This window comes from Saccopteryx leptura, chromosome 10 (genome assembly GCF_036850995.1).
Source record: "Saccopteryx leptura isolate mSacLep1 chromosome 10, mSacLep1_pri_phased_curated, whole genome shotgun sequence".
Taxonomy (NCBI): Eukaryota; Metazoa; Chordata; class Mammalia; order Chiroptera; family Emballonuridae; genus Saccopteryx; species Saccopteryx leptura.
In genome coordinates this window covers 8,816,335-8,833,075 of record NC_089512.1, presented here as the reverse complement: position 1 = coordinate 8,833,075, position 16,741 = coordinate 8,816,335, and the positions used below count along the sequence as shown (strand labels likewise).

General features: G+C 51.8%; 1 protein-coding gene across 3 annotated transcripts; it reads left to right on the top strand.

The window, feature by feature from the left end:
* The first annotated feature begins 1,049 nt into the window (after window positions 1-1,049).
* CCRL2 (C-C motif chemokine receptor like 2) lies at window positions 1,050-3,694 on the top strand. Of its 3 annotated transcripts, none has more exons than XM_066350836.1 (3): window positions 1,050-1,405; window positions 1,779-1,853; window positions 2,408-3,694. In XM_066350836.1, exons 2-3 carry the CDS (start codon window positions 1,851-1,853, stop codon window positions 3,473-3,475), a joined length of 1,071 nt encoding a protein of 356 aa, XP_066206933.1. In that variant the 5' UTR covers window positions 1,050-1,405; window positions 1,779-1,850; the 3' UTR covers window positions 3,476-3,694. The 3 variants fall into 3 exon arrangements, with proteins under 3 accessions (XP_066206933.1, XP_066206935.1, XP_066206934.1); XM_066350837.1 differs by lacking the exon at window positions 1,050-1,405 and adding an exon at window positions 1,626-1,657; XM_066350838.1 differs by lacking the exon at window positions 1,779-1,853.
* The last annotated feature ends 13,047 nt before the right edge of the window (window positions 3,695-16,741 follow it).

The window sequence follows — 16,741 nt, the reverse complement described above, 5'->3', positions numbered from 1 at the left end:
TAAAAAATGAAGAGTCTCTTGGCCTGTGTGTGAATAAGCAGAACGCTGGGAACTCAGCTAGGGCGCAAGCCAACATGAAGCAAACACTCCCGAAAGCGAAGGCTATGCTAATATCGGCAAGTTAGGGTGATCCCGAGTTTACAAAAGTGTTTTTCTTTGGGCAACTTCAAATTTCACATGATTCTGTGACACATACGAGGCACCTGCCTGCAATTTCCCTCCACTTAACCACACGATGTGCAGGGCGTATATTCATGGGGTTTCTTAAGTCTCAGTGTTGGGCTTGACTCTCGTCCCCTTGCCTGGGACTGACCAGTGGGTGTCAGGCAACAGAGGACCACGACCGTCATCCCCGATCACTCCGCGTTCTGGGGGCGGAGGGCTGGCGAGGCTCCAAACAGCCCTGCGCAGGAGGCGGGGCCCCAGGAGGAAAAACGGACTGATGCTGGTGCCAGGGCCGCAGCTGCCACCCGTGGGCAGAGCTTCCCAGGGCACAGGGACCCTCGCTCACTCACAGACGCCCACGCCGGGGGAGGGGGAGGGCCTGCTGGGAAACCGTCTCAGCCCAGTTCCCACAGCACCACCCTCTGCATGGGGAGGAACACCCTGCCTTTCCCTTGGAGTTAAATTTAATGCTCAGTCACATGGTCGTCTGGGCCCTCCTTATGTTTATTTTTCCTTTCTCTTAATACTTTCCTTATTTCTATTTCTGTTCTAACAGGTCCGTGGTCTGTATTGAATGCCACCTCTCACACTTCTTTGGCACTCTCAGGGTGTCATTCAGCCAGCGACAAGAATGCTAAACTAATCATGTCCCCACTGAGGTCAGTCGCAGGTACAGTGGCTTGATCTGGGAGTGCATAGAAAGTTTTTGGTTATTTTTTAAGTTTCTCTTCCCAATTCAGTCTTCTTCTAAACCATCTCCACCCCCACCCCCCAACTGGAGTCTCCCATCATCCAAATCTGGACTCTTGTCTCAGTTTCCTGTGCCTGGCCCCACCCCAGCCTTGTCTGGGCTTGAACTTGTTCCCCTCCCACTCTCTGCAGCCCCGACTGGACGTCTCCGTGTCCTCGCTGTGGAATTTCCCTGGGCTGGGTCTCCCTCCAGGAGCAGCGCCAGCTCCCGACAGCTTGCCTAACCCCTTGTTTCCCCGGTCAGTGCTCACGCAGCCCGTGGCTCGCCGCCCTGGGGCCCCGTTTCTGCATCCCCCCCTTCCCAACTGACATCACCCTGTGGCTGCCTTCGCCCTGAAATCCTCTCCTGAGACCCTGTCCCTCAGCCAAAACACACACGTCTCTCAAAAGTGACAAAACCCAAGCGCATGCCGGTCGCTGGGCTTCTCACTGCGAGATCTGGAAGCTCGGCTTGATTCCGGGAGCGGCCTGCACTGATGAGCCGCTGCAGGTGAGTGTCAGGCCCCGGGGTCTGCAGGTGCTTCCAGGTGACAGTGCTCACCTCTGCTGCCACGGGGCCCTGCTCGGTGCTACATGTCAGAAGTGCCTCCCTGTCCCTCCCTCCTATCACCGAGGAGCATTCTGACTTAGTTCCCTTATCTGGGGCAGCCAGGAGGACGGCTCTGCAAAGGCCACGGGGAAATCAGAGGCGGGCACGGGGGGAGGCGGAGGAGAAAACAACTTCCTGCTTTCCCTCCCAAGCGTAAGAAACGCGCTGGGGGTCTGGGGGAGCTTCCAAGTGGCTTCCTTTTGGGTAGTCCCCGAGACCTGTGACTGGTGGGCAGAGCGATCAGGGACAAACAGTGGTTTCTCATGCCCCTAAGGGTCAGGACAGTCTGTTCAGAAGGAAGCCGGTCTTTCCACTGTCCCGGGCCATTCCCACCGCATCTCGGTCAATGGTAAGTCCTTTATGTATTTAACCGGTTATGTCCCTGTGGATGCTTCGGATGGTTTCGCTTTAGCAAACATCTGTCCACATCCTTCAAGAGAAGAGCTCAGACGGCTCAGCCTGTCACAGGAAGCTGTTTCAGGGGTGAGCAAACTTTTTCAAAATGTAGAAATGATGACTGACACCAATTTTGCGAAACTGCTCCTTGGTTCCCGTTAACTGTGTGTTTCCTACACGTCGTCTTCAAGTGGGCAGGTCTGGTTTCCACCAGGAGAGGGAAGCTCTTGGAAGAAGTGTCCTGCTTACCTGTGTTTGCCCGTGGTATTAGCACACCAGTGGGCGCCTGATGCTAAGCGAATGGACCCGGGGAAGCACCTCACCGGGAGGGAGGGACGGACGTGTTAAAGAAATGTTTATTTTCAACCTTCTGAGTTACAGGCGTCCCCTGGCTAAAATTAAACCCCAGGAGGGGGAAAGCATGCCTGCGTGGGCTCTCACCTGTCTGTGGCTTCCTCTGGGTCCACGCAGCTCTGTGCAGTAAAATACTTCTTCATTTCTCTGCAGGGCAGCCCGCCGATGGCCGCCTACACGTTGGCACCAGACGAGGATGATTATGACGTCCTCATCGAGGGAGATCTGAATATCAGCGAAACAGAACAGTGTCACCAGTATGACGCCAAAGTCCTGTGGGCCGCGCTGGGGCCTCAGTTCTACACCGCGGTGTCCCTAGTGGGTCTCCTGGATAACATCCTGGTTATGTTTATCCTGGTAAAATTTAAAAGGCTCCGACAGGTGGAACATATCTATTTCCTAAACTTGGCAGTTTCTAATTGGTGTTTCTCGCTCGCCTTACTGCTCTGGGTTCTCACTGCCTCCGACGGGGGGACTCTGGGCCACCCCATGTGTACTGTCCTCATGACACTGTCCTCCGTGGGCCTGCACGGCGAGGTGCTGTTCAGCGCCCTTCTGACTCTGCAGAGCTACCTGGTGTCTTTCCAGGCGAGAAGGTTTTCCTCGGCCACCAGGAAGGTGCCCTGTGGCATCATCGCAAGTGTCCTGGCGTGGGTGATAGCCATTCTGGTCACCTTGCCTGAGTTCCTGCTCCACAAATCTCAGATGGACAGCCACAGATACAAGTGCTTCTTGGGCAGTCCTCATACCCTGCCAGGTCAGGAGGCATTCTGGAAGCGTTTCCTGACCTTAAAGGCGAACATCGTGGGGCTTCTCGTCCCCCTGTTGGTTTTGACAGTTTGCTGCGGGCGAATGAGAAGAACGCTGAGGTCACGAGAAAAGCAGCATGACCTTCCCAAGCTTGCCTTCGCCATAATGGTGGTTTTCCTTCTGATGTGGGCTCCCTACAACATTGCGCTTTTCCTGGCTACTTTTAAGAACTCCTTCGCCCTGCATGACTGCAGGAGCATCTACAACCTGGACAGGAGCGTGCAGGTGACAAGGATCGTCGCCAGCACCCACTGCTGCGTCAACCTGCTCCTCTGCGTGCTGCTCGACCAGGAGTTCCGGAAACGCCTCTGCTGTCTCTGCCGTCTGTGTGCTGACACTCCCCTGCGACCCGCCGAGGACCCGGCACGAGACACACCTCAGGAAGAACACGACCTCTCCACCAAACTGTAAACCGCCTTCCCTCAAAAGCGGGAAAAATAGCCCTGGCTGGGTAGTTCAGGTAGTTGGTGAGAGTATCATTCCAATAGGCCAAGGTTGCAGGTTTGATCATCAGTCAAGACACACACAAGGGTCAATCAATGAATGCATAGATAAGCAGAAAAACAAATTAATGTTTCTCTCTCTCTCTCTAATAAATAAATAATTTTATGAAAGCAGGATAAACGTTGCTTTTCATCTCGCTGCACTGTTTTTGTAGAACTGTTTCACACATTTGTATATGAAATCCATACAAGAAGAAAAGGGGGAGGTCAGGTGATATTTGCCAAACATCAGGTTTGCCTCCGGGGCTGTGCTAGGCCTTTTACAAATGCGACCTCCTTCACGCTTCACTTCTCCTCCATGGTGTGGGTGGAATTAGTCTCATTTCTCTGAGAAGGAAACAGAGGCTCGGGAATGTGTCTAAGATCCCACAGCTAGAGAGTGATGGGGCAGTGGCAGGGGAATGACCCTGATGTCCTTCCCTCCAGAGCCTGTGCTGTGTCCAGCACGACAAGCTTCCAAATGTTGCACAAGAAAACACATAAAATGAATATGTACTTTTAAAACCAGTTGGAGCCCTGGCCGGTTGGCTCAGTGGTAGAGCGTCAGCCTGGTGTGCAGAAGTCCCAGGTTCGATTCCCGGCCAAGGCACACAGGAGAAGCGCCCATCTGCATCTCCACCCCTCCCCCTCTCCTTCCTCTCTGTCTCTCTCTTCCCCTCCCACAGCGAGGCTTCACTGGAGCAAAGATGGCCCGGGCGCTGGGGATGGCTCCTCGGCCTCTGCCCCAGGTGCTAGAGTGGCTCTGGTCGCAACAGAGCGACGCCCCGGAGGGGCAGAGCATCGCCCCCTGATGGGCAGAGCGTCGCCCCCTGGTGGGCGTGCTGGGTGGATCCCGGTTGGGCGCATGAGGGAGTCTGTCTGACTGTCTCTCCCTGTTTCCAGCTTCAGAAAAATACAGAAAAAATAAAAAATAATTTAAAAAAATAAAAAACCAGTTGGAGTCCTGGCCGGTTGGCTCAGTGGCAAAGCATTGGCCTAGCTAGCATGTGAAAGTCCCAGCTTCGATTCCTGGTCAGGGTACACAGGAGACGTGACCATCTGCTTCTCCACCCCTCCACCCCCATCTCTATCTCCCTCTTTCCCTCCCACAGCCATGGCTCAAATGGTTTCAGTGAAGTTGGCCCGGGCACTGAGGATAGCTCCATGGCCTTGCCACAGACACTGAAATAGCTTGGTTGCTAAGCAACGGAGCAGTAGCCTCAGAAGGGCAGAGCATCACCTGGTAGGGGGCTTGCTGAGTGAATCCTGGTCAGGACGTATGCAGGAGTCTGTCTCTGCCTCCCCACCTCTCACTTAATTTTTTTTTTAATCTAAAAAAAAAAGAAACCCAATTAGAAGCAACCCGCTCATATAGAAGCAATATTTAAGGCACATTTTCTTGCAGATAATTGACAGAACCGGCCATCTGGAGGCTCCGGGGAAGACAGGTGAGGCGATGTGCTCTGGGGAGTCCTCTAGGTCACCTTGGCTGCCTCCACGCCTCCAAGGTCCCCAGACACCTCAACCTGTGAGCCTCCCATGTTTCTGGTACTTCTTTCTACTACTTAGCAATGGTAAGTATGAATTAGGTTTAGAAATATTTAACACAATACATGTTTGGTTCTTTTCAGTCTAACATATCCTGCAGGCCTCCCCAGCCTGTGACTATAAAACGTCACAGCTAGTGTTTACCTGGGAAAGGCCAGTGCCCGGGTTTCTATTACATGTCTCAGGTAGAGATTACAAAGGGAACAGGCTGCCCAGGGACCACAACCTTTCATTTCTGTCACTGAGGGAGGAGGGAGAAGAGGTGACACCTGGGGAAACCCCATAGGAACACAAAGCAAGCACTGGCTCCTCCACATCTTGGTGGGAAGCCACCAGTGAATTGTGACACCACCACCCCCATTTATATGTTGAAGCTCTACCCCCCCCCAATGTGATGCTATTTGGTCATAGGGACTTTGAGAGGTCATTAGAGTTAGATGAGGTTATGAGGGTGGGGCCCTCATGATGGGATTAGTGCCCTCATAGGAAGAGACACCAGAGGGCTTCCTCATTCTCCCTTCACCATGTGAGGCCATCTGCAAGTCAGAAAAAGTGCTCTTCCTAGAACCTGATTATGCTGTCATCTAACCTTGGGACTTCCCAGCCTCCAGTACTGTGAGAAGTAAATTTCTGCTGTTTAAGCCATTCAATCCATGGTTTGCTGTTATGGCAGCCCAAGCAGGCTAAGACCAGGCTCCTCTAGAGTGACAGTAAGTAGCAAGTAAAGACACCATGACATATCAAAAATGAGACCTCAGAAGAAAGTATCCCAGCAGGTATAAAAAGGGGGTTATAATGTTCAAGAAGAAGAGAAGGAAAAGGGACAGAGACATTTCCAAAAATTTATGCAAGTGGGTCTGGATTCTCCACTCACTTCTCCTACCACATGGGGGACAGAATCTCAGAGAAAATGACATCATTTGCATATGTCTACAGACAACAGCGATGAACTCAAAGAACAAATCCTGTTGGAATTTTCAGAATGGATACATAGAGTGTGTAGAGAATAAGGATTGACGAACTCTTACAGCAACTGAGCGTGAAATGGTTACTGCAAATCAAAACTTCCTGATGGACAATCCAACTATAGTGCAATGTGGGCTGTGGTAGTTGCGTCAGGTAAATAGTGAGAACGTTAATAATTCAGTGAGGTCTTCCTTTCATGTCAGAATAAGAAAACAGTTATCCTAAAGGTAAAATAACATGTGCTGCTGCTTTACAAACTATTGCATTATGAAACTAACAACCAGTGAAAAGAGAAGGCAGCTAATGTATTCAAGGAAAACAGACAGTGTTTCCGCTTTAACTATAAATCATCTCCTAATGCAAAAAATTTCCCACCATGTCAAGGTAATTCTGGCTTGGGACATTTGAGAGAACATTTGAAACCTCATGAACAAGCTTCAACTCACCTTCCATCTATCTGTTTGTGGGCACAGATGGAACAAATTTAAAAACAGGAAACACGATTAATATAGTGAGTGAAAAAGCAATAACATTTGAAGTTGAAAAAAAAAAACAATACAGGATACCCAGTTAAATTTAAACTCCCATTACGCAACAAATAGTCTCGTCTTTTCCTTTTTTTTTTCAAGTGCGATGTGGTCGCATGAGCCCGTGTTATCTCACCTCCTAGGAACTGCTCACCCTTCCCTGGTCGGAGGCTCCCACACCCAACCCTGCCTTTCAACAGAGCTTCAGCCTTCACAAGGAGCCTTCATAGGCGTCTTATCTGCACCACCTAACGGTCTTACAGAAAATGCTGAGTCTCATCAGCCTCATTTTAGAAAAGTGGGGACTTAAGTCACACGGCTGCCACGTCACAATCCGGGCTTATTGCTCGCTTTCTTTTTTTTTTTTTTTTTTTTTTTAATTTTATTTATTTATTCATTTTAGAGAGGAGAAGGAGAGAGAGAGAGGAGAGGGGGAGGAGCTGGAAGCATCAACTCCCATATGTGTCTTGACCAGGCAAGCCCAGGGTTTCGAACCAGCGGCCTCAGCATTTCCAGGTCGATGCTTTATCCACTGCACCACCACAGGCCAGGCAGGGTCGGGCCTGGTTAGTACTTGGATGGGAGACTGCTCGCTTTCTGACATCAGCGCTCTTTCTCCCCCCCCCCCAGGCCCACCCCCCCACCCCTCCTCCCCTACCCCCCACTCTCCCCTCCTCCTCCCCCCCCACTCCGTGCCAGCCCCCAGCACTTCCTCCCCGGTCGGTCGCAGTCAGTGGGGCAGAGTGAGGTCCTGCATACCACCGCGCTGAATTTCCCCAACGGTCCAAAGGGCTGGGGAGGGCGCGTCCTGTAACTGCTGTTCTCCTCAGCTGCCCATTTATAGACACCGAGAAAAACAAATTCTCCAAAGAGCTATCTATGGCACATCAAACAGAAGAAAATCTTTGATCCAAATGTCAGACTCTGAACCCCTTGATTGGAGTTTGGCCTTTAGCTACCAGCAGGGGGATGGGTCACTTCCCTGGAGGCCACTGCCCCTCAGGGGCTGGGAAGGGGTGTCTGTCTCTTCCTGTGGGACTTAACACAAGCCATCTGGTCTCCCTGAGCCTCAAGCAACTGGGGTCAGGCCCTCACCTCGCAGGGCTGCTGGAGATGGGGTCATCACTGGAGCTGTCGCGCAGGTCTGTCTCGCAGTGGGCCCAGGGGGTCCCTGAACCCACCCAACAGCTCTTTCCCCCTTTCCAGAATAGACACTCTCAGCAACTGACAGAATCCTCACATTGATTCGCAAGCCTGTGGGATGAGGCAGTCATGACGGTAAAGGTCAGGTGGAAGCCTTTGGAACTGCCTCTACCTGACAAAATGCTAAACAAAAACACCACTGCCTGTCTGCTGGGTCCCCGCAAGAACTTAAAAGAGGAAGCAGGGTCATTGCTACCTCATCCCTATTCAAACGGCTGACAACGTGGTTTGTGCCGAAGGCAGGTGGATCTTGGAGAATGCCAGTGGATCCCCCTGTAAACTTAACCAGGTGGGGACTTCAGTTGCAGGACGGTTTCAGATGTGGTTTCATTGCTGGGGCAAATCAGCATTTCAACCCTGACACCTGCTGTGCAGTGGACAACTATTTTCTCTCCTCCTGTCAGTAGAGACCATCAGAAACTGTTTTCAGCTGGCAAGGCCAGCAACACACGCCCACGGGAGAGCGCTCCTGGCCTCAGACCCCACCGAATGCCTGGGGATGCGGAGGACTGGTCCCTCCCTGCCCAGGGCCAAGGCCTAGCTTCTGCTAGGGACCTTCTGCTAGGGCCTGCTTCCCCAGGGACCCACATGTTGTGTCTCTGAGCAGGAGAAGCACCTCCCAGGTGTCTCGTAGATCTGCTCCCTCCCTCTCTGCCACAGTTTTTTTTGTTTCTTATGGTAGGTAACCCATATGCAAAACATAGTGTTGTTTTTCATGGTTTTAAAGGTTATGTAAATAGTCTCACTCTCATAACATAAGTACTAATGAAGCAAAGTTAGTTTCTGAGTGTCTCATTCATTGGTTAGCCAAGCAAGGAAAGCCATTTTAACCATGCTGAGTTAATTGAATTACGTTTGATTGAAGCAGGAAAAAAATTAATGTGTCCAGAGAAAATAAACTCACTGAAGTCTGTTAGCTTTTCATCGACAGCAGTTGTTTGAAGAGTTGAGGATACTGGGAATGATACCAATAATCAATTTTTAAAAATAAAGCAAATGGTTTCGAATCATTTTTCTTCTCTTTTGATGGGTTGACAGATGTTACAGATGCTGTCAATTGTTGCTGCTTTGAGGAGTCAACGGCGAGTTTGAAGGGTGTGAAGAGCTTCCATAATTCATCTGCATGGAATAGTAACAGGTGAAAATATTTTCAAAGAAATTGGGAAAATGCTAATTCAGAACAACCTAAACTGGAATCTGCTGAGATGTGCTACAACCAATATGTGGTAAGCAGGAAAAGGCTTACTTAGTTGGAGAAATTTACAGAGTTTTTGAAAATGGAAGATGTTTAACATCTGTGATAATTCATTACTGGTGTTCTGTGGAAAATATTTTAATTCATGATGCACATTAAACAGCAGTGTAAACATGAACTTCATTTGCTCTCATGGACTTAGACATCATCAGTTCCGTGGATTTTTTTCCCAGAAATAAAAATTTAATATCCTAATTCACCCTATAGTACTTTGATGGCTTAGCAATGGTAAGTCATTCTATTATGATCTTTTGAGGTATGGGCTCCGGTTGAAATTTTTTTGAACAAGAAGGGCTGTCCTTATCTATCTTACAAAACACTGAATGGCTCTGACAATTAGATTTTTCTGCAAAATTGATTATGTTTCTTACTAACCTCAACCTAGAATTACAAGGCAAAATTGCACTTACCTATAAAACATATACTATAATAAAAGTGACTTGGCAATTAATATTTGAATCACAAGAAATGTCAAGCCACATTTCCCATACAATAAAAGTTAATGTAAATGAGATCTCTATTTTTATAAAAATTTGTATTAGCTGTATTTTCTGAGCTCAAACTACAGGCCCAGGTGTTTCTCAGACCTCAACTCAAGAACAAAAGAGATTTCCATATTTCAAAGTCAATTTGTGCAAGAAATCCATCTTTTTTTTTTTAGGTGAGAGGAGGGAAGATAGTGAGGCAGTCTCCAACATGCACCCCAACTGGGATCCACCCAGCAACCCCATCTGGGGATAATGCTTAATTTCCAAGCTATTTTTAGTGCCTGAGGCTCATACGCTCCAACTGAGCTATCCTCAGCATTCAGGGCCATGCTAGAACCAATCAAGCCACTGGCTGTGGGAGGGGAAGAGGGAGAGAAGAAGGAGAGAGGTTGGGGGGCGTAGCAGATGGTCGCTTCTCCTGTGTGCCCTGACCAGGGATCAAACCCAGAATGTCCATAGGCCAGGCTCCACCCACTGAGCCACCAGCCAGGGCAAGAAGAAATCCATCTTATCCTCAGTTGGAAATAGGGTACAATCTAATGACATGCCACACTCAAAGGTAAATATCAGGAGAAGAATAATCTGATGCGATTCAAGACAGTTCTTCCAAGTGATAACCGTGCACAATTAAAATTATATGCTTGCAGACGGATATCCAGTATCAGGCAGCCTCTATCAGAAAAGACATTTCAGGAATGAAATTTGTAAAATTTCATCATGGATCAGTATTAACCGATGAACATTTGCAATCAATTTTAACAATAAAGAAGACTAATTTTGCCTGACCTGTGGTGGCCCAGTGGATAAAGCGTCAACCTGGAAATGCTGAGGTCGCCGGTTCGAAACCCTGGGCTTGCCTGGTCAAGGCACATATGGGAGTTGATGCTTCCAGCTCCTCCCCCCCTTCTCTCTCTCTCTGTCTCTCCTCTCTCTCTCTCTCTCTCTCTCTCTCTCTCTCTCTCCCCCTCTCTAAAAAATTGAATAAATAAAAAAAAAAAGAAGACTAATTTTGAACCCCAATTAAGCAAAAATTTGTCGTCCCCCCCCCAAGAAGAATTTCATCCTTCTCATCAGTAGGCCTGTATTATGAAAAAATATTGATTGTACCCAAATTATGAGTCTGCACTAATACTTCCCATTCCAGTTCACCTGCAGGCTCTGCCTTGCTTTCCCCGTTACCTATTTCCAACTTCCTTCTTTCGCAGTTACTCTAGGTCCCCAAAACATCTGTACGCTTACTCATTTTCTTGATCCTACACACACATAAAAAGATTTCAGACTCATTATACCCATACCACTTAGAGTCCCCATTAGACAGATAAACTATGTTAAGGGCATGACCCCAAAATGGTCCTAAAGCTGTGGGCCTGGAATAGGGGGGGATGAAGTCATTCTGGACCGGGAAGAGTCACTGACAATGCAACGAGATAAAGCATTGGCCAAGGTGCAACGTGAATGATTCTCCCACGGGGAGCCCAGTTTTGGAAACTGCTGTGTGGTCCTCCGCGTGGGGAAGTAGCATCAGTGCAAGAGAGGTTGTGAAATACCCCAGGCGTCACTGGGAGACGGAAGGGTGGGGTCGAGACTCCCCCGCCCCTGGTCAGTGTTCTGCTTCTGTGGTGCCCTATGCAGCTGTGGTCCAGCCCTGCCTGTGGCACCGAGATGAGGGGGCACACAGGGGCTGAAATGCAGCCCACACTGCTCCCCAGGCCACCATCCCTGCAAGCATACCCCGGGAAAGGGGCACCTGGCTCGGGCTTTTCCCAGGGGCCCTATCTGGACCGGCAAGGCCGTCCTCTGAGTGCTGTCCGACCGGGCCCCATGAAACGCTTTGCAGCTGCTCCTTCTAATGCACGTCCCCTGAGCCACTGCACTGCCGCGTCCTGCGTGGGCGTGGGCGTGGGCGTGGGCACACACGGGCCGGGTCTTTGCCCGTGAAGCTGTCCTTGGGAGTCTCGGCGGTTTGGTTTGTCGGAAGACTCTTGACACATAAATGAGTAGAAGGTGAATTCCTCGTCAGGGAAGACGAGGAAGTCGTGGCTTCCTCTGACCAGGTGGGGGCTCAGAAAAAAGGGAACGCCTCTCAACCGTCTTTGGCTTCCTTCTCAGCTCTGGACAGCGGGCCTAACCGCCCATTCCTGGAGGCAGCAGGCGGCGAGAAGGCCAGCGTGGGGGGAATGGCTGGTGTCCCCCTCCCCCGGGGTCTCCCGGCCTCTGCTTGTCCATGTCCCTCGGAGCACAGCCTGCTGGGACAAGATGTTCTCACCCTGAGGGTCATGCTCTCTACGCCTCGTCTTCCTTCTCCCCCTTTCTCTGATAGCTGAGGGTGGAGGAGAAAATATATATATCAAGTGAAATAATTTGAGATATTGGGGGGGATGGCCAGGAAATGGCCCCCTCAGGATCTCTCCCAACTCAGTGAGGAGGAAACAGGAAGCGAAGACTGTTGTTCTGGCTTTGGTTGGGCCGTGTGTTTGTGCTTTGCAGTTGAAGTAGCACAACTGCTCTTACAAATTCAACCTTTTAGACGAGGAGCCTAACGCAGAGCCCTAGGCCAAGCGAGCGTGTCATGTGGGGTTTCTGAGGGCAAAGGTCTGAGCGCAGGAAGCTCAGATGCCATTCCTGAATGTGCTGGGGGTCATTCTCCACCGGGACACACGGCAGGAGGCAGACTCTTCCCCAGGGACCATCCTCGGGGGCAGAGGGGGTTTCCGGGGGCGAAGGAGGAGTCCACTGAGCCGTTGGTGGGACGGAGACGCCAGACTGGGGACAGCGCGGAATGCAAGGCGCGAGGGGTCCCCGAAGACAATAGGACCTTGGGGTCTGGGGACGTGGGAGCTGAGCCTGCAGTCAGGCCGGCGTCAGAAGGAAAGACTGCAGGACCACAGGCCCGGTGGCGGGTCAGCGGTGTGAACCGCATGGCCTGGGCGTGCGGTGGACGGAGAAGGAGCATCCGCGCGGCTGCGGGGCCTCCCACGCACGTTCCTAACCTCCGCAGGAAGTCATGGAGGCGCCTGAGGGATTTCACGCTGGACACAGCTGTTGGCTCAGTCCCCACCCCCGGCTGTGGGACACAATCTCAGCCGCCTTCCGAGAGGACGCTTCTCTTGCTAAGACAAAGTCCACACGTGGGTTCCTTCCGGTGACAGCACAGCTGTGACTGTGGCCACGAGAAAGCTGAAGCCGAGGAAATGGGCTTTTTTTTTTTTTTTCTTTCTCTCCATCTATCCCTTCATTACTCAAGAGTCTCCATGTCCACTAACTTTCGAGGGTGGAATTCCCCTTTAAAATTTAAATAATAAAGCCCTGGAGCCGATCTCCTGCAGTGCCCAAGGCTCAGTGTGTTCTCAGAGCCCCTGGGTCCGGGCCCAGTCTCCCCTGACGCCTCCCCCCGAGTCCCGGCTGCTCCTCATGACTGCCCTCTACCAGCCTCTCCTTCCCGGGGCTGCGGTCCTCTCTCCACGCGCCTCCCCGCGCGCGCGCAGACCCTGCCCCGGTGTTCCTCCCAGGGTTAGAGAACAGGCTAACCTGGAGCAGAAAAGCACGGCGACACCTTAAAGGACCCCCAATAATGCAGAGAAAGGAGGTGAGAGGGGGGGAGGTTTGGACGCTGAGAGAACAGGGTTTCAAGAAGGACTGTGTGGTCAACAGGAGAATCGGCAAAGGGCTCGGAGTGGAGAGATCTGAAGGCCCCCCCGGGGCGTGGCAGTGCGGGGGGGGGGGGGCCGGGCAGGGGTGGCCTCCAGAACCGCACCGCCCCCCCCAGAGCGAGCAGCAAAGGGCTCGGAGTGGAGAGATCTGAAGGCCCCGCGGGGCGTGGCAGTGCGGGGGCGGGCAGGGGTGTCCTCCAGAACCGCACCCCCCCCCAGGAGAGCAGCGGTTTGACTCCAGTTACAGTGGGGGAGGAGAGAGTGCAAGAGTGACCCCCCCACCCTCCCACCCGCTGAAGACAGTGAGGGCAGCTGCTTAGACCGCGGGTGAGGATGTGGCTGAGAAGGGGGCAGAGGGCACTAGTGACTGGAGGTTAAGCAGAGGATGAGAGCCCAGAAGGGACGAAGGTGTTTCAGGTCCTGTGGTGCCTGTGTGTGCACATTTACAGTGCTGCTGCTGCTCCCTTAAAGTCCCAACGCTCGCGGTCTTCTCCACGTCGGTTTCTCTCGCTGACTTCTTGATTCCTATTCTCTGTCCCCTCCCCCTGCCCTGGGAACACGCACATGCACTCACTCACGCACATGCACTCACTCACGCACATGCACTCACGCACATGCACACACGCACGCACATGCGCACACACGCACACACTCTCACACTGGCCCACACAGACACGCAGCTATGTCATCGAACCGCCTGTCCGTGGGGAGAACGGTTTCTGGCCCGTCCGCAGACTCCAGACCATCTGGCCTCACACCCGAGACTGCAGGAGAGAGGAGGGTTTGGAGCTGAAACACGGGGGCAGAGAGGCCCAGCTGCACGGGTATGTGGTCAGACACGAGATTTCAGCATAAAATTCTAGAGAGGATGAACGATGCTTCACGAGGCATGGAAATCAACAGCACTTCCGGTTTTATTTCTTGCTAAGGTGACAGCGGGGAATTGTGACAACAGGTGTGACTAGCAAACTGCCCCCTCAGGAAGGAAGAAGGAGGCCCCGGCGGGCCAGGCGCTGGGCGGGGGGCAGTGGGGGCTGAGGGTCGCTGGGGGCACCTGAGCCATCTTCTGGGTTTACCTCCTCAGGAAGGCGCAGGCTTCCAGAAGGGCTGTGGGACACAACAAAGCGGGAGGGTCAGACAGTGACTTCTTGTCTCATCAATACATCAGTCAAGGAGGATACTAACACAGACTCTTCCCCCACTCTCCCAGCACCGTAAGTTCCTGCTGGCTCCACTCACGTTTCCCCACGGCCCCAGGAAGCACCTGGCAGCCCTGGCCCCCTCCGGCCTGAGTGACCAGCCCCCCACCCAGACTGTCTCCGACTGACAGTGATGGTCCCCTGACTTCTGGAACGTGAACAATGAACATGTCATCTTCATGCAGCTCTGTTTGCAATAGTGTTCACTTTGTGCCTTCACAAATGAGTCACTGTGTTAAATGCCGAGGGCTCAGCCCGGGCAGACAGGCCCTGCCCGCCAGGGGTGTGCAAGTCTATGCCATCGTCAGCTGGCAGCTTGCAAGAACCACCCGACAGCTGGTTTCTCCAAGTGTCGTCCGAAAAGCGCCAACAGCACGGTCCTCCGAGACTTCAGCTGATAGAGAGAAGGCTTCCCTGCCTCGGCACCGCGTGTGCGGCCAGGAAATTCCCTATTGTGGGAGCTGTTCCATGCTGTCTCTAGTAGAATCTCTGGCTTCTGCCCACAGGCACCAGCAGCACCCTCCCCCCCTAACTTATGAGAATCAGAAATCTCTCCAGGCATTGCCAAGTGTCCCCCCCCCCCGAGGGCAAAATTGCCAGAGTTCAGGGATGGAGATTCTTGGCCTTACCCCCATCCCTGGACCACTGCCCCCATATCCAATGTCCGGATGACCCGGGGACACTGGGGAGGTCGTGCATGCTAGCCTCTCAGAACCACCACCTCGAGCCTTACAATACCCTGCGATGTCTTCCAAATATTTGTAAAGGATTGAGTTATTGTCAGCATATTTTTCTGGCTAAAGTGTTTTTTGGTTTTTCTTTTTACAGAGACATAGAGTCAGAGAGAGGGATAGGTAGGGACAGACAGACAGGAACGGAGAGAGATGAGAAGCATCAATCATCGGTTTTTCGTTGCAACATCTTAGTGGTTCATTGATTGCTTTCTCATATGTGCCTTGACTGTGGGCCTTCAGCAGAATGAGTAACCCCTTGCTGAAGCCAGTGAACTTGGGTCCAAGCTGGTGAGCCTTGCTCAAACCAGATGAGCCAGTGCTCAAGCTGGCGACCTCAGGGTCTCGAACCTGGGTCCTCCTCATCCCAGTCCGACGCTCCATCCACTGCGCCACTGCCTGGTCAGGCCTGAAGTGTTTTTTGAGCATTTGTATTTTCTATAGTTGATATTTAAGGTAACTGTCTAGAAACCAGAATTGGTCATTTCTCAATACATGTATATATATGTCTGTATGTGAATAAATGTATGTATATACATGTGTATACATACATACATAAACACATATTTCATTTTACTGAATAAAATGATCAGTTTCTAAAAACTGCATGACGGTCACCATCAGAACGATAAAATTCAGCATATTCTATACTGCCCTATTTTATTCTCCAACCTTTCACCTCATCAAAGCGATTGTCATTTCCTGAGGCACAGAGCTATTACATTACCTTATTATTTTTATCCCCCTGTGCCTTCCTAGAATGCTGCTTGGCCCTCCCACCTGGACCCTCAGCCATGGTGGTTTCTCAGAGATGCTACCCACGGACCACTTACGGGAGCTGGAGCACTTCTGCAGGTTAGACACGGCCGTGACATACTCTGCTCCCAGATATGACCTGTAATTGTTTTTGCCGTGGAGTCTGGCCAGACACTCAGTGTTGTCGTTGAACAGGAGGTTTTTGTTGTCGGACTGGAACAAGCAAAAGGTGCCTGGGCACTCATGTCCGTTTCTCCCAAACCTAGCCTGTGTCGGAGGGACAGACAGCAAGTGAGGATCCGAGGGAGGCAGGAGGGTTTATGGATCAGGGGGGGCTAAGGACATTTTTTTTCCCCCTCCAGGGTCAGTCCTGGGACAAACATGAGCCAAAAGGAGCTGAGTTCTGGAGTTGTTCCACTGACTTGGCCGACTGTCCCCGGTGCCACGCCCTCCTGGTGCCCAGGCCCCACCCAGGTGGCAGTGCCCAAACCTTGGTCACTCTGACCTCACCTCCCACTATCTCTCCTTCCTTCTTAGTCTGTGGCCCCCTTCTTTTGAATGTGTTAGCGGTGACTAAGGGACAGCTGAGGAATTTTATGATCTGCCCCAAAGCTGATCACTAGCAGCATGCCAACCAGCCAGCTGTCCCAGGGGGGCAGTGTGCCTTGAAACTCATCCCTGCCGGCTCCGCTGGCCGTAGCCCCTCCTCCGTGCCCAGAGCTCCTACAGGGCTGAGCTGCTCGACCAAACACCTCGGTGAGGGCAGGCCTCCTACCAGCACCGGGGGCATGTGCCACAGTGAGGGCTCCGTAAATGCCACGTATAGCGCCCGTCGGTACCATCCCGGGGCCCCTATCTTTGCAGCACACCTG